Source organism: Gallus gallus, chromosome 5 (genome assembly GCF_016699485.2).
Source record: "Gallus gallus isolate bGalGal1 chromosome 5, bGalGal1.mat.broiler.GRCg7b, whole genome shotgun sequence".
In the NCBI taxonomy this organism is placed as follows: Eukaryota; Metazoa; Chordata; class Aves; order Galliformes; family Phasianidae; genus Gallus; species Gallus gallus.
Genome location: NC_052536.1, coordinates 7,605,207 through 7,626,005, shown reverse-complemented (window position 1 = coordinate 7,626,005; position 20,799 = coordinate 7,605,207). Strand labels below are relative to the sequence as shown.

Sequence of the window (20,799 nt, the reverse complement as noted above, 5' to 3'; positions counted from 1 at the left end):
TTCCTCCCTGTGTTTAGGAAAGAAGCTGCCTGCCGGCATTCAGTAACACTTGCGCCTTGAAGGTGTGCTGCAAATAGCAGTAATGTGCTGGGGGAGCTGTGGGCCCCCCCAGATCTTGTCAGCACCTCCTGAGCCACCTGTCAGTCGTAATGTAGGTGATGGGGTTTTATTTTTGTCAGCTCATCTTTTGCAGTTGCCAGGTAGGTCTGGTCAGAATTGCCCCTTTTGAGTGGCATTTGCCAGCGTTCACCTGTGTTATCTGGGAGGGACACAGTTTGATAATTTGCACATCTTTAATATAACTGTGACGCTTGTCCCCCTCCCTTTCATTACACAGCCTGTTTCAGAGTGATTAACTTCTGGATTTTAGCTCTGGTAAATAAGGAAGGGAGGGGAGATTACGTTGATGTCAGCATTGATGTTGACATAAAGATTAAAATTAAGGTGTCCTGGAAGGTGAGCTTTATCCAATAGCACACGCTTGGGAAAATCACAATTAAACCTTCACATTTCAGTTTTGCTAGGTGAATAGTGCACCGCTTGGGCAGCATCTTGGCACTGCTTCCCAGGGCTTCGTTCTGGTTGTGAAAGTGATGCAGAGGGGCCTTAAACTGTGGCTGCTGGAACAGCTGGGAATTTCCTCAGCGCAGTGAAATCTCAGCCTAAGGTGTGAAAGTTTCACATCATACATGTCCTCTTTTATGTAGGCTGTGGAAAGTGAAGAGCTCTTCAGAGGGTTCGACGATTGGATTTCAGAAAGTGCAGCAGACCCCTGAGGCCTTCAGTGACAAAGTAGTGCCATTCATGCCCTGAGCCACCCTTGAAGTCCCAGATGCCAGCCTGACATCACCCTTGTGAGGAGTGGGGAAGGCAGGAAGCCTGTCTGGAGATGTCTTTTCCCTGACTGCAGTTATGCAGTGACAGCGTTTGGCACTGCCAGAGATTCAACCCATAATTTCTGGGTAGCTGAGCATTTTATGTGATTTCCCATTTGTGTGACTCTGTGTTCTGCTTATGTATAACATGAGTTCCGCCTTCTCATCCTCCGTGTACGTGATTCCTGGCATTTTAAATTCAGGCAGATTAGATTTAGATTTTTTTGTAATGAACGTGCATCATTTTGTGTGCTGCATGATCCTGAAATAGCCTGGGGGAACTTGATAGGCACTATTTGTGTCTGTCGTGTAGAGATAGATGTAAGACAATATCCGATTGCTTTCTTCTTTCTTTTGTTAGCTCTTTCCTGTAATTCTAATCACCGTTTTACTGTAGTATTACACCACTGAGGAAGGCATGATTTCAGAAGGTGGCACGATTGCCGTATTTGGAAGTGGTCATACTTAAAGAAAAAAGGCTCGGTGGCCTTTACAGCAGATTTTCTCCTTGTGGCAGCTCAGCTCACGGTTCGCAAAGTAGAAATAAATGTGACGCAATTCGCTGACAGCGGGTTTCATTCATCCTTTCCTGGTGCTGCTTGCTGACCTCAAGAGAATACGATATGGGCACCGCACTGCTGTGCTGCATGGAGCTTTACTGCTGAAAAGTGGTTTGTGTAAAACCAGAAGTGGATGCTGACGCTGCGATGTGTTGCATGTAGCAATGGAGAGAAGGACTGGGGAGATTTGGCAATGTTTATTACTGCAGTGGTGAGATACTGGGAGTCTTCTACATCACTCCTGGGTCTCTGTCACTTCTGCATAGAGCAGAGCGAGTGAGGCAGAAGCATTAAGGAACTCGCCCTATAATTTTCCTATTAAAATCAATCAGTAACAACAGTAAGCCAAATTCTCTTCTGATATCAATCCATGCTCTTCTATTGGCTTCAGTAAGGCTGTGCCCATTTACAGGAGCTGAGAATGAGGCTGCTTCTTCCTTCCCAGTCTTTCTGATGACCTAACACAAGTAAAAAAAATGGTGTTAAACTCAGATGGGGGAGGTTTAGGTTAGATATTAGGAGGAAGTTTTTCAGCCAGAGGATGGTGACGCACTGGAACAGGTTGCCCAAGGAGGCTGTGGGTGCCTCATCCCTGGAGGCATTCAAGGCCAGGCTGGATGTGGCTCTGGGCAGCCTGGTCTGCTGGTTGGCGACCCTGCACATAGCAGGGGGTTGGAACTGGATGATCATTGTGGTCCTTTTCAACCCAGGCCATCCTATGAAAAGTCTCAGGTCTGAGTTGTTGGCCTGTATGTCCAAATCGGAGGCAGGTCAGTCCTCGTGCAATCAACACTTTGAAGAAGATCCATGAATGTGGTTAGGTAAAAATGCCTTTTTTTCCTACTATCTGGATTTTCTCAGAACCTAGATAATTTTATCCCATTTGCATCAAACATGCAGGTAGCTTTAGAATCCTGCATCTGTATTGTTTCTAGGGAAGCAAAATAAAATTACAAATGACAGTAATTGACATTACATGCTTTAATTAAATTTCCTCCTCTGTGAACCAAAACCTTTTAACCAAGCATTGCAGTGCTATTTCTGTATTTATTTGTTACATGGGTTAATGTGCTATGTGGCAGATACGGTATTTATCCATTTTCACAAATTAAGCTATCAGTGTCATGTTGCCTTTGAATTGTTTCCTGTATTGATGGCCGAAGCCACTTGAAAAAGACTTCGGTCCTCCCTGGCTACACTTCTGTTTTTACAGAGCTGAAAACGGTGGGGTTGGAAGCGAACCCTTAGGAGCAGTTGGGGGAAACGGTCGGCCCAGAGCACCCTGCACCCATGTGCTGCTTTATCCCTGCAGTGATGGCCGCCGAGGGAGCGGGGAGGCGCAGACTGCCTGCCTGATAATTTCCTTGCTGCTGCTGCTGTTAGATGATGGGAGTTAGAAATTAAGTCCCACTTGAGTTTGTGTTTGTGGTAAGCGAAAATGGATTGTGGAGGCTGTAATCAGAAATTCCTCTCCTCAGTGTTCCTGTCCCCAAACCGTGCGCTTCAGAGCCACTGCTGCTAATTTCTCACCAGGTAATGCCCTTTGAGAAAACAGCTTTGCTTGAGCCAATTCAGATCTTTCTTGCCCTGCTGTAACTATACCTATCAAAGCAGTTCATGTGGATGCCATCTTTTAGCTTTTAGACACAAAAGCTCATCATAAAACAGATAACTTTCTTTTATTATTTCTGTAAAAACAGCTATTTTTGTGGATTCAAAAGAAGCGTCACTTTATAATTAGTCACTTATGAAAGGGGTGTAATAGACCATGTAGATTGTGGCTGCCTCAGGCTTTGTGAATATTTTTAACACACAGAAATATCTTCAGCATCCTTCTTGATGGTTCCAAGTGGAGCTTGATTTTCCTGAGCTGAGTTTACTTTATGGTGGCAATCCTGCTTGGGAGGTACGTGGGACACTTAGGATTCTATTCAGAGATGAAGAAAAGAAAAGCTTAGTAAAGAAATGGCAGCTCGGTATTGTCCTGTAATTGAATGCTGTTGTTCAGCAGTTCAGCAGTCCAGTTTCCCAGTGCCAGAAAGCAATGGGACTGTAGGAGTGGGAGTGGGAAGTCCCATTTCAGCTTGTGAGTAGTGCAGCAGCGAATAGGACTGTTGGCAAGGAGAGGTGGCTGTGACAGTGACCCAGTAACTGCAAACTGGTGTGTATCAGAGCTGGTGAAAAGTGTGACTTCAGGACTCTGATGAGAGCTCGGTGTCTCTTTTTTAGCGAGAGATTACGTCTGAAATGAAAGCTGGGGGGAGATTGTTGTGTAACACGGCTGAATAACTCTGAATGAGAAATTTCTCTTGGTTCTCCATACTTGCCCTTGGGATGGTAAACGAAGTTCAGTTGGAAACTAGAAAGGTACGGCTCAATGCTGCTTAAAAGCGAGCCGAGGGTATGTCACTTTCCTCACCCCTGCTCTAAACTGAACAGGCACTTAAACACTGCACAGCTTCTGAAAACTTTTAATTTGTAGAGCACTTCATATGAATTTGATTTTCGTCCTAAGTAGTCGCTCTAGGTTATCTTTTCTTTACTGTCTCTCCTCGGAAGGATGCGTAGCCAACGGAAAGCTAGTTGCTATCTTACCAGTAGTTTATTATTCTTTTGGTAGTTCACTCCTGTTTTTTCCTCCACTCCTTAGATTATATATGCTTTTTCGGTTTCAGAACTTGATCGCCTTCCATCTGAGTTTTCCTAACCATTCACTACTTAATAGGGAAGCGTTTATAGAGAAAAGAGTACTGAGATCAGGACCTGAATTTGCTCACATCATGCATGTGTCTCAATTCTGACAGCAGGATTCAAGGATGCTGTAGCTCTTGTTGACTTTGTTCTTCAACCAGGCCTGGTTTCTCAAAAACAAAACAAAACAGAGAAAAAAACCTCTTCCAGTACTGCCATGTCTGTGCCCAGACCTTCCCTATGCTTTAAGGGGAGTTGTAAATAAGAAGTTATGTGCAGTAGGAACTGAGTATGAGATGAGTAAAAACATGTGCTTTAGACGTGCCATTTGAGTGTTTTGTTCAGTTATGTGACAGATAACAAAAGCACGCAGTCAAAGCTGCAACCCGACGTTCAGAATGCAACTCACCAAGCTGCAAAAAGCAGATTTAGCTTCTTTTGCAGATGGTCTACGAGTCTCATGTGGCATCATATTAAATTATATAGGCAGTCAGCCACTTGTTCTGAAGCGATGCTCTGAGCTGAGAGTTGCAATGTGCTTGGACCATTCTGTTGGAAAACAGGCTCTAACAATACAGCTCTGAAGGGCAGCAGCGAAGGGGCCTGCAGAGTGAGGGGCTTCCAACACCTGCGAGGCTGCAGTTCTCCCTCGGATGCACTATGAGGGTGGCCTGGCAAACCTACGATGGGCTGTGGAGCGTTTTGCCCTAAAGGTAGGAGATTAGAGCTGGCTCATTCAATTATTTATTGCCTTTGTCTCTGCGGTAGCTTAGGAATATTACTTTCTGACCTGGTATTTTTGTCAATGGTAGTTATTTTTGTTTGGTAATATTTTGACGAGAGGACTGGGAGTTGATTTTCTCCCTGCTCCTGTGAGGCTTCACTTTTCAGGGAGGTACAGAAGGAAAATACAGTCATCTGTTCATTCTAAATGCTATTCCCTGAAAATATTTCTGCAACACGAGTGAGTTTTAATTAACTCTTTCACCTCATGGTATTTCATGTCAGTATATTTTTTGTCTGAGTTGAATTTGGTGCTTAAGTAGTACTGGGTCCAGTGTGAAAATAGTGATTCTTATCAGCTGAATATCCACCCAGGGAAAATGTCCTTTGTAGTCCAAAGGGTGTCAGATGGGCTGTATCATGCACTGGGCAAGTTTAATATTCATGCTTAATAAAATGAAAATTTGGTGCTACTAAGCACTTCTTAGTAGGACTAGTACCATAAAAGCATTTATGGCATCAACAACCGAAGGCTGTAGAGTATTTCTGGGCAATTCTAAATGTGTTAGTGCTATAAAGGGAAATACATTTAAGGTTATTTGGATGCTTGGATTGCGGGTTTTTTTTTGTGTGTGTCTGCAAAGTGCAACATACTGTATCATAGCTACTACTGGTATGGATGTTTTGCATGCTGAAATTGATAAACTGCTAGTGCCAGGGACCGTGGAGTGCATTTCACAGGTAGGAGTGTTGCACAGAGGTGTTTCCCACATCTGATGGTGTCTGACAGATGGTAGCAAGGAGCTGATTGCAGTGCATGTGCACTTCAGGGCTGTGGGTTTACCCGTGCAGTGCTGGTGCTTACACTGCTTGCAGTTCCTTTCCTGATAAGGAACATGTAATTGCCATCATCAGATGGGCAGTTCGGGAAGGTAGGTTTTTGAGGTGGGACATTTAGACTTGGGAGCAGCTTTTGGAGTTCTGTGAAGAAATGAGCAGGATCAGGAACGTGCAGGAAGGTACCAGGAAGTGCCCTTGAAGGGCAAGGCACAAGGCTGGATGAAAATCACCGCTGCTGAAAGGAAGGGGGACCTCACTGCTTACAGCATGACTTTGGGAATCGAGAGGTACAGCTGTTACTGTCTGTTCTGTAACACTGCAGACAGGTTTTAAGGCTGTATTTCTAAGTGCCTACCCCCCATTCTACAAGTGCAGTTTGTGTCTTTAGAAAGGAGACATGCATCCCTTAATCTACAATTATATTGCTTTCTACTCTGTACAATGGGAACAATGCTATTTTCTTCTGTTGGTATGATATTAAACCAATTAATCATCCTATATGGTCTTAAACCTAGATTGGTAAGAGTTGATTGATTTTCTGAGCAAATAGAGAACTACCTCTGCTTTCCTCAGCCAAATACATTGGATTTGCTCCAAATCCTGCCTTGCATCATCATCTTGCACTTTTGTGCAACTGCGTTTTAGGAGAATGCCACAACCATTCCAGTGACCACAGCACAACTGGTTGGTAATCTCCTACAATGCAGTTAGGATAAATGCTTGGCCAGCTCTAGGAGCTGCAGCTTAGAAACTGTGGTCGTGTGTGATGCGTTAACCGATTCTCAGTCCTTACTGTTGAGATGCAATGCTTCTGACACTTGGTTTTTTTCTCCTTGAAAAACAAGGCTTATCTAACACAAGAAGAAAAGAGCAAGAAATCCAGGAAATCCTCAGCCAGTTACTAGTGTGCCCTTACATTCCTAAGAACTATTTTGGGGTTTTCTCTTAGGAATAGCTAGAACTTGTCGAGCTGGGAAAGACTTCTTGGAACAGATCTATGGTTTTGTCTTTCCTGCATGAGCGCTGCTTGTTGATGTTGGAAGAGCAACTGTTAGCTGGTTGGTGATTGAGAGAACGCAAGGCAAAAGTCAGTCCTTTAAAATCAGCGTCTCCACGATATTCTGAAGAAATCTGCAGCAAGCTGTTGGATTTGTAGGATGAGCAATTGCCTCTCCTTGGTTCTGAGGTGTCTGACTTTCCTTTGGATGTTGCTAGCTGCAGATTTTATATAACTCAAGAAAGATCGACTTCTGCCCTTGGTGAGGAGAAGACAGATGCTCTTCCTTCTGTCTCAGTATTGCCTCGAGCACCTCACATAGTTTTGAGATGTGCAATATCTCAATTAATTGGAAGCTGTAGGTGTCGAAGGACTTGTTTCAGTGATATATCTTGTCCTAAGGGTTACCAGGTGCAGACCAATTAACATCCTGCAGGAGTCAAGGCTGCTACCAGTGTATCTGAGATGAGTCTTTGGAGTTTTCAGGCAGGGATCAGATTGAGCACAGCGCATTCTGCTGTGGTCTTGGAACAGCCACAGCATTTCTCATATACGTGCTTTGTTCTTCCGTGGGGAAAAAACAGACTCATTTGAACTCCTGTGTTCCTTCATTTGCAAAGCAGTCGTGTAGATTTTCTTCAGTCATACGTAAAACACTTCTGTAGGGAAAGAGGCTTTACACAACATCTGCAGATGCTGCTTATATATTTTAAAAGCAATATTGAGAGGATGTGCTGAAGGAATGAATGGAATGACCGGCATCTGCTTTAGCTCGACTCCACACCACTTGTTACCTCTTGGAAATGACAGGACAATTCAAAGAACTTTCATCCCAAATGAAGTGTGTAAGCGTGTAAGGCTTCGTGAAGCCTTGTGACACGGTGCAGAAAATGGTGTGTATTTTATAGGTGACTGAATTTGCTCCCTAGTTTTTTTACCCACTTAGACCAGAGGCCTGTCAATCTATTGAAGGTGTTTTCCCCTCTAATTGGAACAAAGAAAAGTAGAGTGAAGTAGGGACTGAGGCAGCATTGCATACATGAAAGTCAAATTATAGCGTTTCTCTCGTGATTATTTTTGTTGTGAACGGCATTTCTGCTGTTCTTTTTGTCTATATGCCGTGTTTGGTTTAATGGAGAAATGAGAAACGAAAATGTATTCTTTTTTGGAGGCTGGGTACTAATGCAGTAACGTTAGAGGCAGGCACATTGTTGTCAGCCAGTTTGCATATTTATTTACTTTTACAAATGGTTGGCTGGGAGTCAGCAGTTAATGGAATGAGAATGATGTTCCTGTACAGATCATTTCCTGAGAAACATTTTCAATTACAAACATATCTCTGCTTTTCTTTCCTCATTTGTTATGTCTTGGAGAATAAATGGGGAGTAGCATTTACAACTTAAGGTTTATGTTCTGAAGACAATTTTAACAATGATCCCAACATAAAAAGGCCCCTTTGTAGTTGCAGACATATGTTTATGATGTTTTGTGCTGTGAATATTGGATTTCTGGTGGACGCTGTGTCACACTCTGCAAACTTGTAAACATCTATAAATCCATTGGATCATTTTAGTACCATGTGTAATGCAGATTTATTGTCTTTTGTGTGGATTTCTTTTGTTCTGGAGCTAAAGCTGAGCTGCCAAAATCCATATTGGATGAATTATGTATGCAAGAAAATTAGGCAGTACCATTTTAGATTAATATTTTCTTTTCCCTTTGTGGACTTATAAGATGCACACACACGAGCCTTAGAAAATAGCATTTTGGATAGCCCAGAAAGCAATTGCATAAGTTTGCTTGAATAAACAGAATCATTCTGTAAAAGCTTAAATGTGGAGTTTTTGAAAAGAGTTTCACTGTCTGTTTTTCTCTCTCTGACCATCTTAGGTAATTTGGATCTCTTCTCACATTTGCCAATACAAACTCAGAATTACTCTGCTGGAATTAAATCAGGGGATAAAAGTGGAGTATGCTGGGAGGGAATAGGAAGCGTGCTGAGCCAGTGAGTGAGTATAAACAGCATCAGCCCACGGGGATCTGTGCAGATACGGCCATTTACACAGGTCTGTGTCACAGGCTCTCAAGCCAGTGGAGGTAATGCTGTCCATTGTGCACAAGCGGGTATGAAAGCAAGGCATCAAGGTCATGAGCCTTCATCAGAAACTTGCACCCAGGAAAGAGAATATGAAACCAAATCCGATTCATCTAAATTTGGCTGAACTATAACTGAGCAGATATCTCTGTCTGTACAAGAGCCTCAAAGGCATTTCCTAGTAGAAATCAGCATGTTTCCAAGTGGATGGTAGTTTCTGGCTGCGTAAGTGTACGTAGCATGTGTGTGCGTGTTTGAACGTGGGTATATATACAAATATCCAGTGCTACTCTGGCAACGTGATGTCTGCGGCTGGCCTTCCACGTGGTGCTTGTTCCAGGAAAAAGCAGCTGAAGATAGAGGCGCTGCATATAAACCCACTGTCTGCCATAGTAGTTTACAATACGAGGTAGTCTGACTTGTTATTTGAAGCCTATACTCCTGGAGTCATATGAATGTCAACAAGCTTCAGCTTCCAAAAAAATAAAGCTCCTTAAGAATGGCAGAGAAGACACTGAATGGAAAACTTTTGTATTAAAAAAAAATAAAATAAAATAAAAAATGGCAAAAACATGTGAGTGGGTGCATATATACATATATATATACTTATAGTTACGGAGCTGTATATATTTAAATCACTGCGTATATATTTAAATGTCACCGTGCTCCTGCAGCATTAGTGCTCAGCTCTAGGTAATTGCAGACTTCCAGAGTCGATCCCTTCCTGTTGCAGCCCCGGACTAACCTAGGTTTACAAGTATGGAATCAATTATCTGGAAAGACATGGCTGAAGCACTCGTAGGAGAGACCATTTAACACTACATCTCGCCGTATTTATTTTATGATTCTTCGGGCAGATACGCTGAAGTACATGCAAACCACAGCGTGCATTGGGCAATGTGGCATTTTGGAGCTCAGTTAAATAATAAGATGTGTTTTATTCAAATCAGGGTAACATTAAGCCGTGAATACTAAGCAGGGCAGCAAAAAGCCTTCAGCACACAAAATAAAGGAGTAAAAAAACCAAATGAAACTCTAATAAATACAACGTGGAGCAACAGGCTGCATGTACTAGAGGAATTAAGCCAATTTAAACCGTATGGGCAGTACTCCACTTTCAGATGTGCTCAGCTTCCAAGGGTTTCAATGGCAGTTGGAAGCATGCATCAAAGGGCAGCGTCTGGCTTGGAGAACCCACGCTGGATTTGATAGCATAGGTTTATGACCTTGTAATCCTAGAGCATCTAAAACAGTAAGAACTTAAAATAGCTGCCGTAGTTGCTGTTGATAAAAGCTCGTGGGCTCCCTGGCTGTAGGGCCAAGTTTGGTGCTGGCGTGACACGAGGAAGTCTGTTGACAGCTGATAGCAGCGGAGTTGTGCTTGATTACATCACAGTGCATTTGGCGCGTGGAGCTTCATTACAAGTCTGAGGAGAAAAGCGTCCGTTCCTTATCCAGAGGTAAAATGGACACTTCCACACTGCCGGTCCAATGAGACTTCTCTGGGCCTTGCGTAATCCCTTGCTTTAAATGAGTATTCTCCCCTTGGTTCCACCTGGCATCCCTGCTCCCTTCTGGGCCTTTACGCTGCAAGGCTCAGAGAGATCTTACTGTACTCAAAGTCACTCCTCGAAGTATCATGGAAAATGAGGCGATTTTACATTAATTTCAGCTGCTGCAAAAGCCGTCCCAAACCTGTGTGCTGTGTATTACATTACTAAATTAAGTGGTTTTCAGGAAGAGTAATTAAAACAAATTAATGAAGGGCAGCAGAAAAGTAGGTTCCTCTGCTGAAACTGTGGTATGCAAACTAGTAACCTCAGTCACATTTTTGTGGTTCCTCTGTAAGCACCTAAGTGTGTAATAGTGGTTTGTCATGGAAATTTTTTGATGGAAATTCTTAGAAAGCGTGGTTGTGTTACTTAATACATTCTCTCTCCCATTACGTACAACTTGATATAATGCATATGTTCTTACATCCTCCTTTTAGTAGCGCTCTTCAACTGCGGTAAATCTTTTCAGTGCTGGGAAGGAAATGAGAAAGGTGCTCTTGGAGCAAGGGTTGCTCCCTCGTGTTTTGTGCTCGTAGGGGACAGGAGGCAGGAACGTGGAGCCAGCTGGCTCGGAAGGACTTGTATTTGTTGTGCTCACTGTTGGGCTGAATGCGGAAAAAAAGCTTTCTGCCTGGGAACCCTTGTGTGGAAGTCCTTCATGAGCTAAATATTGCAGTGCAGAAAGATTTCCACTCGGAAGCGTTCTGTGCACTGATGTTTTTATGGCTGTAACAATTTGGAACCAAAATGGAAAAAGAAAATCAACGAGGTTAAGAAAAGCAACAAAGGTTTTCTCCAAGGAGTGCTAGCAGTTCAAAACATTGCCGTTAAGTGTAAACAGTTTCTGAGATTGTACACACCAGCCCAAATTCATCCCTGCTACAACTGCTCAGAACTCCACGGAGTTACACAAGGGATGAATTTGGTTCATTGCTCTCAGCCTTCAGTTTTAGAGGCTGTACGACAATCTGGGGGACTGTTATTGTCAACGTGACGTTATTACTCCTTACAGCTGCTTATGTTAGTAATTTAGAGGTGCACGGGCAGGGTGAGTGTGTGAACTTACTGTTCTAATATCGAAAGCGGTGAATTGTTCAAAGTTATTTTTTGTACTGTTCCAAGTCATAAGCATTCAGATAGCCATTCCTGCCATGAGTCGTACACAGACGCCTGAATGTAGCTGCACAGACTCTTGAAATTTGCATAGGCATTTCATGTGGCAGAGCACAGACCATTTCACAGAGCTTAGAAAAGGTTTGGGAAGTTTTAAGTACTGTTACCACACCAACTAATTATCCCAATGTTCGTGTGAAATTTAGCTGTACTTACTGCACACAAGATGTTATGGTAGAGAGGCAAATCCATTTTCCAAAAGCTAACGAATGGGGCAGCAATTGGGCCAGGGACAAAACATAGGATGTCTGTTATTGCTTTCTATTTCTCTGTTTTCTCCAAACCTACATTTTTTGTCTCGTTTTCAAAATAAGTGGAGAAAGGCTTGCCAGGTTAAGGTGGTGAATGTTGGATGATGAATATGCAGCTGCAGATTAGTCCTGTGTTTTATTTTGTGTCAGGCAGTGTGCTGCAGCCACCCGAATCTTTACTACTTACATCAGATGGTGAATTTACTGCACTTTAACCTCAGATTGAGACAGTTGGGCTAGCAACCATTTCTATTGAGTAGCAGAACACCAGAAAAGGAGTGTTTAAAGGAACATGAGTTACATGTCATTCAGAAGACGGTGAGCCTCTTTCCTGGTTTGGTAAATCAAATTGCACGGAGTCCTTGATTACAAAGCAGATGCAAACTTGTCCGATCACCAAAGTGGGCACCCTCCTTGCACGATGCTGTGTATCCTTCCAGAGCTGTAGGATTGTATTGGCTTGTATTGTAGTGTATTGGCTTGTTCGTATTTATTATCTTCTGTTCTGAAGGCATGCTCGGGCAGCAAAGGAATGGGTTTATCTTTGCAACCCATTAGAGTCTGGGTCACCTAGAGGCATGAACGTAGTTGCTCCACATCTTTACCACATCTGGAATGGGTACGGTGAAGAACTAGTGGCAGGATTATGTGATTACTTCTCTGGATCTCTCTGTTCCTATGTCTTCAGAGCATGCATCACAAAGGCATTGATTTTTGCAGCATTAGGCAACTTCAAGTGGGTAAGAACTCATACGTTATTTCTGACAATTGTGGGGCTGTCCAAAATACGAGTTTTTGATTTACTTTCTCATCACCACGTCCAGCTTCTTTTCCAACCAATGTCCAGACTCTACATCAAGGTAGTACCATTGAGGGTTCATTATCTTGCCCTTGCGTCCTGCTGCTGCGGTTTCTGCAAAACAAGGCTCAAGGACACAGGCCAGAAGCATCCCGCAGCCTGCTCCAGCTGGTCTCTGACCTGAGCAACGAAAGGAGCTGTGTTCTGGAGCACCGTGCTGCCACTGTACCTTCAGTCCTAAATAGTCAGTTGGTCTGGCAGCTCCAGCGTGGATGTATGGCCGGACCTGGCTATTCTAAAGGAGCTGAACTTGAAGCATCTCCAGAGCAAGGGTGATATAGCTGACAATAATAATCATTTCCCTTGGGAGAAATGATTCATTAAAGTGTTGGGACCATTAAAATGTGAGTGAGCCTCTTAAAATTTGAGGACAACGGGCCTTATCCTGAAAAAGCTTTGAGGAAATTACATTGATTCCACTACCATTAGCCATGCTGCTCGAGTGAGTGAAGATTTGTTGGCTGGGCTTCCCATTTTTGTTAGCTATACTTTATTGCTGTAATTACACCCAGTGGCTTATCTAATAGACTCATGTTCTCATAAGGAAATTAATACAATTAATACTACTTTTAGCAAGAGTGAAATAGCAAGTAAAATTGAATTGAATTTGACCGAGCTCTTCTTTTCTTATTTCCTAGTATCTGAATTACAGGAAGAAGGAATGAATGCCATTAACTTACCTCTCAGTCCGATTCCATTCGAACTAGACCCTGAGGACACTATGCTAGGTAATTCACAATGAATTTAATGATTCACAATGAATTTAATGATTCACAATGATCTCGACGTAAAAGCTTAATGTAAAATAAAGTGTCGTGCCTGTAATTGTTTCTGATGTCTTCCTTTTGAACCTTCCAGAGGAAAATGAAGTCCGAACAATGGTCGATCCAAATTCAAGAAATGACCCAAAATTACAAGAACTGATGAAGGTAATGAAAAGCATACAAACACTTTCAAGGAAATGAAACTATTTTTAATGCTATCCCTGCCTCTTTCATTTGAAAGCTTCACAGCTCTGTTTATATATTAATTAAATGAAACCACATGGTGCATACATCCCAGTGAACCAGACAGGTTAATTTTTGCTGTAGGTGTGGCACAGAGACTAACAATTCGGATTAAACTCCTGAGTCCCAATCCTTGGTCCTATCCCACCCTCTCAACGTAAAATCATACTGACTTCCCTCATAGTCTTTGTGATTCTTGGGATAAGAATTTCAGCAGGAAGCTTCATTGGAATCGACTTCAACACCTTTTAATTCATGACAAAAATGTTAAGACACTACTGAAATCAAATGACAGATTTCACTTCAGAAAGCAGTGTGTCAGTTGTCTGTCTAGACCTTGTGGTGCATCGACTCAGCCACCTTAGACGTGCGTTTCCTGAATCCTTCCTATTTTCATCTGATAGTATTTCAGACTGATTGTACTTGAAATTCAAGCATTGCAGCTTCGGTATTCTTTCTGCTCGGTATTTTCAACATTGTACAAAATGACATATGTTTTAAATTGCAAATGAATAGTGTATAATTCTGCCAAATTTGTGTTTCCCACATAGGTATTAATTGACTGGATTAATGATGTGTTGGTAGGAGAGAGGATTATTGTGAAAGACTTGGCTGAAGACCTGTACGATGGACAAGTACTGCAGAAATTATTTGGTAAGAAAAAATTTATGTGCACGTGTTGGGTCACTTTGTCAGTAAGTGGTTCACTTGTTCCTACTCAGGAGCCTTGGTGTCATCTTACATTTATGCCACTAAGTGATATAAAAATAGCACTGTATTATGAGACCCTTGAGCAATAGCCTGTATGCACAGTCCTCATAGCTACAGTGCAATGTATGGTGCTCTGTAGTTGATGAGAACAGCATAAAGTCTACCTGGGGTGCTGGAGGGTGCTGGGTTTCTTGTCTTGGCAGCAGAATTCACTCCAATTGAATTTATTATCTGCATATGTGCTGTACAAACTTAACGGTGTTAGAAGTGGAAAGTAAGTTTAAAAGCAAGGGTATTTTCAGTACAATGGTGGATGTTTTTAATCTGGGCTGGTTCCATACTGTAGTTTAGTCACATCTTGGAGTTCCTCTGGAAACCTGGAATTTCTTTCTGATTTGATGTCTGGCTCTTAACATTACTGAGGTAATGATACCCGGTGGACTGCAAACTGAACTTCAGCTGAGAAACAGATAGAGAAAAGAAACTGCTAATACAGAGCTGGCATGTGCTTTTTTAACTGTTGGCTTGAAAGCCACTTTCTTAGTTATTACAGCTCATAAAATCTCCAGTAAATTTCTTTTCAGTATCTTAAATGAATCCTGAAACATTATGTGAGCACTTCTAATAAAGACTACACAGACTATTCCCTTCTTTGAATGGTTAAGCTATTGAATATATTGTGGTGGAATGGATATGACCCAGATTGAGCAACTTGATTCTTATGGGCAGGCCTCCAGTGACTTCACCCAAACCCCAAAAATGCAAATCAGATACAGCCTGAGTCTAAATATGCGTCCAGTAATCTGGCATTTATTGATTTCAGTGGAATCTTTTCCATTATCCTTGGTTCCTTCTGGATCAAGTCTGTGCTAACTAAGATTCTAATGTTGTGAGACTGTGCTCAGACTGATTTCTGTGGAGGCATGAGAAACTCATGGAGATAGCAACTTTGCAGGCAGTATTCATAGGCTGGTAGACTCACTGTATTTGGGAAGATATGCAATTGACTTCAGCTGAGAGCAGGACCAGCTTTTACCAAACTTGATAATATATTCTTCTGGAGAAGAAAATTGATAGGTGATCAAGCATTTTGTCTCTTATGTTGTTATAAGGAAGCTTTTAGTGCTAAATTTTCTTCACTTCATAATTAATGGTTGTGAGGTTCCTGGCAGTTTGACAGAACATTAGCGTTATCTTTTATAGCAATAATAATGGAGGTTGTTTCTCTTCCTATGTCTCTGTTAAATCCATGGAGCAGCGTGCTGGTCCTCCTGAGACAGGGCAAACATCACATACATTTTTTTTTTCTCTGTGTATAAAAGAGTTACACATTTCTTCATTGCACATCTGTCTTCAGTTAATTTCATGCTCACACTTTCTGTAGTTTAACGGAGATACTACTTTTCAATTGATCAATCTAAACCATTACACACTACTGTGTAGATCCAGTTCACACCAGGCTTTTATCCAGACTTAAATTGATCTTGCTTAAATCTGTTTAAAGCAAGCTATGCTGGGTTGCTATAAGCCAAGCAACCTGTACTGATTATTTACAAATCAAGTCATAAAATAATTTAAAATCTACTGCAAATTTCGAATTCAAAAGGGCTGAGATTTCACTGAAATACATTGCCCAATGTTTTTGTTGCTTTCATGCCTCCAGAAATACTTGCTCACATTGATTGGGTGCATCTTCCACCTCAGTGAATACGGTGCCACTTCACCTCTATCACATCTGGGCCAGGAAAATTTTTAAATCTCCTGAATCTGAGGGAGAAGCCATGAGGTTTGGACTGATGAAACAAATCTTGAAGTTGTTGCCTATCTCTCCTAGGTGTGCTGGTCTGCTGTACTAGCCAGTTATGTGCAGATTGCTCTCTATCCAGTAGCAATTGAAGTAATAGGTCTTACCTCTCGATCTGATGGGATTTGCAACAAATTCTTATTAGCCTGTAGTGTGGCTATCTTTACAAGTTCAGAAAGACAGAGGAGAGTGGCTCTGTACACAAAAGCAAATAATTTTTAAACTAGGAAGTCTGATACCTGTTGAACATTCATCTGGCTGCATGCGATGTGGAGTTCACTGGCTGTTTTTTCTTCACTTCAGAGAAACTTGAAAGTGAGAAGCTGAATGTTGCTGAAGTTACTCAGTCTGAAATTGCTCAGAAGCAGAAGCTACAGACAGTGCTCGAGAAGATCAATGAAACGCTTAAGCTCCCGCCAAGAAGCATTAAGTGGAATGTTGACTGTAAGTTGTTTGTTTTCTGTGCTGTTCCCATTAGTTGACAGCTGAGAGTTTATAGTTGCTATCTGGAATTCTTAAATACCTAATGCTAAGGGAAAGCTGAAACCTGGTATTTATGGTAGGAGCTATTCTTCAGTAGGAGGTAAGGGAAAGGCAGAACACATGCAGTACACTCTGCTCTCTTTCCTTCTGCTCAGCCTCCAATTTAAACTTTCTTTTAAGGGAAACACCGTATTTCTGCTTTCAGGTCCATTTGCATACCACCTTAAGTTTTCTGTTACTGACTTGGTTTCTTGAAAGGGACAGGTAAGTGCATAAGTGCTGAGGAAGAGGTAGATCCAGACACTGCATTTGTATAAGACGTACAGATTATATGTTAATCTTTTTGGTTGTTTAGGACAAAATCTGAGCTACTGCTTTTGATTACAAAACTCTCTTCAAGATTAGTGCTATACCCTTCCTGTTCTATTGTATTTTAAATGAACTTAGGATTATCTACGTAGGAATAATCAACACAATGGATATGTGTTGCAGAAAGCAGGTTATCAGCAGCGTTGGAAAATTAAGCCCCTTAATCTTTTTAAGTTTTCAGCCTAGTGAACACCTGGATCAGCATGTAGCAGTGTGCCTGTTTCCTATACCTGTCTTGAGCTGAACTGTCACATATTCTGTGTGAACTGTCACATATTTTGTGTCACATATTCTAGTCCCAACCGCTCTATGAGAGGGAAAGAAAGGGCTCCAGGGAGGAAGAGTGAACATTTGACATCGCTGACTTTCCCCTTTGTGTCTTCCCACTGAGTTTCCTGTCCTCTTCCCTTTGGTTTGGGGCTTTTTCTTTTCTTTTTTTTTTGCATATTCAGTCATACAGCTGGATACAGGGTGTTTGGAACAGCCCGCTGATTTAACTTCTAGTTTTAAACTAATGTTTTACATGTGTTTTAGAGCTGAAGATAGACTGCAGCAGCTGTAGCCAGCTGTAGCACACATCGATGCTAGGCAGGCAGAGGTCTTGTAGCATTCTGCTAAAGCACTTCATCCCCTACCACTAGCACCCCAGCAGAATTTGACAGTGATATCACATTTTATATGTATGGTAGGTGGTGAAATCTCTGCTGCGTATTTGAGGCTTGTGCTGGAAGATAATGAATAATATGTGAATGAATCTGATCTTGCCTTACAGTGAGGTAAGGTAGTAGTTATTGGTTAGTTCATACATAAAATAACTAAGTTCTGTAGCTATCAAAAGTTGTTTTGGAATACTATTCTGGGGAAGACTATAAGTGCAAAAATCAAAAAAAAAGAGGAGTGTGAAAGAGTAATAAGAATTAGAATTAAGATTCATTTTGATGTCAGTGGCTTGATACTTGATTAAAAATTTCCTACAGTACAGCTTTTGATATCTTGTAAGTCATGTTAGTGTTAACTACCCATATGAAACCTGCTGTGAAAAAGCTTCAATAACAAGAACTGTAACAACTTCATGAGGAATGTTTGAGTCATTGAGTTTAGTAAGTTATTGCTTAGGGCTTCTGCCAAAACAGGCTCGTTTATTATCCTGCAGACTTTGTGACACTTACAAATGAATAAGTGCATGTTATGAATACAAAAATATCTTTCTGATAGTCCATAAATCCTTATTGAAGTAAAGGGAATAAAAGGAAAGGCAAGGAGAATGCATAGGCATCACTGAAGCTGTCGTACATGAAATCTGGCTTTTGGATTAGCTTTAGATTTCCATCTGCACCAGTCTGTGACATCCAGACATGTTGCAAAAACTGATGCTTTGGTGCTGACAAATAGTACTGACTGGGTTGCATTCACATGACTTTTTGAGCAGGAGAAAAATAAAGGAGAGTTTCCTTAAAAGTGCCCCTGGCTCCAGGTGGGAAGAGGAAGAGAGTCCCATAATCCCTGCATCCTAAAGAGTAAAGACGCATGCTCTAGTGACGTTGCAGTCTGTAACTTGTGCTTTTAATATCTATTTCAGCTGTTCATGCTAAAAGTCTCGTAGCAATACTTCATCTCCTGGTTGCATTATCGCAGTACTTCCGAGCACCAATCAGACTTCCAGATCATGTGTCCATTCAGGTTGTTGTTGTGCAGGTAAGAGAGGTGTTAAGCAGCTCCTCGCAGCACTGGGAAATTGAGTGAGGGGTTTTTCCTTTGAAAAAGACATCTAGAGTTTCTGTTTGGGCGTGCATGTGTACGTCCCTTTGGCTGACAAGAATCACACGTACATCTTCCCTGCTGACATTGCTTCAACCACAGAAAGGCAGAAGTGCTTTCCCAGATTGAATTGTGGCTCAGAATGTCATATTTTGATTGTGAAGTGGCCAGGCTCTGACATTAAAAATACATGAAGCATTATTATTGTTGGAATGCATTTACTTATCACCCAATATGATCTCTTGAATTTCTGTTTTTCCCATTTTTTGACGATATTCTCACTTGTGTAGAGATTCAAATCATTCTTGGCGCTGAATGATGAATTGTCACTGTTTATTACATTTAGATTCATGTGAGGTGACTAAATATTCTTTTTCAGCATTGTGCATGCTAATTTAGTCTGATTACAGTGTTGGCTTTCTCATAAGCATGCAAAAAAGCCCCATCAACTAAATCTTTTGTGTCAGTCAGTCTCCTTATTAGAGCCACATCCATCCAAACTCCTTATGTTACTCTGTTTACCATTTTGGTTTCAGATGTTCTTGTGCGTGCTCTATCTTGTTTGGCCTCTTCCCATTTAATTCGCTTTTCTTCCAGCTAACTTTGTCTTTACTTTTCACACCATAACTGTCACTATTTGTGTTTTAACACCGAACTGTCAGCTGCAGTGAGCCATTTCTCAAGTATTGCTTTCTGAAATTAAGTGTCAAATTTGAGAAAGTACCTCCTCTTTTTCCAGGATTCACATCTGACAGGTTTTGTAATTTAGGGGGGAATCTGAATGAGAATTTCTGGTAGCTGCATCAGTGATGCGTTCACTGACTGTCAGATTCTGCTTGGTGGGTTTCTCCTCAGTGGATGACAGAGAAGCCCAGGAAATATGCAGTTGTGCATCTAAGGCTTCAGAGGAACATTATTCTCAAACATTTTCCTTCAGATGTTATAAACATATTTATCATCCTGGTTTATCTCAGGGTTCTAGTAAAAACAACTTAAGAAAGCAAAGGTGTAGCAGCCAGGGCATCTTTGGGATAAGAAACTAAAAAAGAAGAACATTGTGGTTCCTTAAATAAAGAACCAGGTCTTGCATTCTGCTGTCACCCCGTATGTCCAGACCAAACTTCCATTGAAATCGATGGACATAATTCTCCTCTTGTTTAATAGGCTAATGTAGTTCAACAGCAAATCCACTGAAGTCGGTAGAGATAAACCAATTTAAAAACAATAAGTAGTGGGAGAATCTGGCTGAGTGCTTTGCCTCTTAGCTACACAGCTGTAGCTCAGGCGCCAGCAGATTGCAGAGAGAGCAGTTGCACCAAAATAACTTCCAAGTTATGTTGCTGAAGATTTCACCCTGCAGACTCAGTCCTTGATGAAAGCCAATCAGTGGAACTCCAAGGATATGTCGATTCCTATTAACGGAGGGTGGGGGCCAGTATTCTTACTGTAACTGTTAGAGATATTTTTCATTTCTATTTTATGGAGGGTGTTCTTTTTTAAATTGACCTTTCATATCCTTTGGGATTGGTTCTGTATTGTTCATCACCATGTACCCTTTGAACTCAATGAAAAACTTAATCAGCAATCAGCAGAATGTAAAGCATAATTTGATGTTCAGACTTGCATGCCTGATGTTCTAAACCCTCCTACGTTCTGTAAAGTGAGGTTGTGCCTAGGGAAGCTCAGCAGACTGTTAGCTGATTTTAAATTCTACTGTATACAATTGATAAAGGAGTAGGGGGAAAAAAGGAAGACTACCTTAATTCAGTTATTATTTCATTCAGTTGAGAAACGCACCAAATGTGAGGGTTGTGTTGGCTGGGTGTAGCTTACTGAAATAGAAAGATATTTCTGAAACAAAAACTCTGTTCACTTCCAACAGGTAATCAGCACAGTTCTTATGAAAGCTTCTGTTTCCTTTGGCTGTTCTTTAAGAAAAAAGCTGTTAGCAATGAGAGTGCTATGAAATACATGCGCTAAGCTGATTTGTGAAAAATTGGAACTTGGATCTTTTGTAGCTTTTTTGTTATATTGCTTTCCTTTCCTTCTA

The 20,799-nt window shown here is 41.5% G+C and overlaps 1 protein-coding gene across 8 annotated transcripts in view; it reads left to right on the top strand.

Moving 5' to 3' along the window:
• The window catches only part of PARVA (parvin alpha), a 62,082-nt gene that overhangs the window by 23,430 nt on the left and 17,853 nt on the right, over positions 1-20,799 (top strand). For 7 of the 8 annotated variants that reach the window (XM_015286436.4, XM_046942255.1, XM_046942258.1 and 4 more), the window contains 5 exons: positions 13,256-13,345; positions 13,476-13,546; positions 14,176-14,278; positions 16,443-16,583; positions 18,571-18,686. In XM_015286436.4, coding sequence (XP_015141922.1) covers positions 13,256-13,345; positions 13,476-13,546; positions 14,176-14,278; positions 16,443-16,583; positions 18,571-18,686 — 521 coding nt within the window. Of the gene's footprint in view, positions 1-4,656; positions 4,840-13,255; positions 13,346-13,475; positions 13,547-14,175; positions 14,279-16,442; positions 16,584-18,570; positions 18,687-20,799 lie in introns of those variants that run through there. The other variant, XM_004941362.5, reaches the window with a different exon arrangement.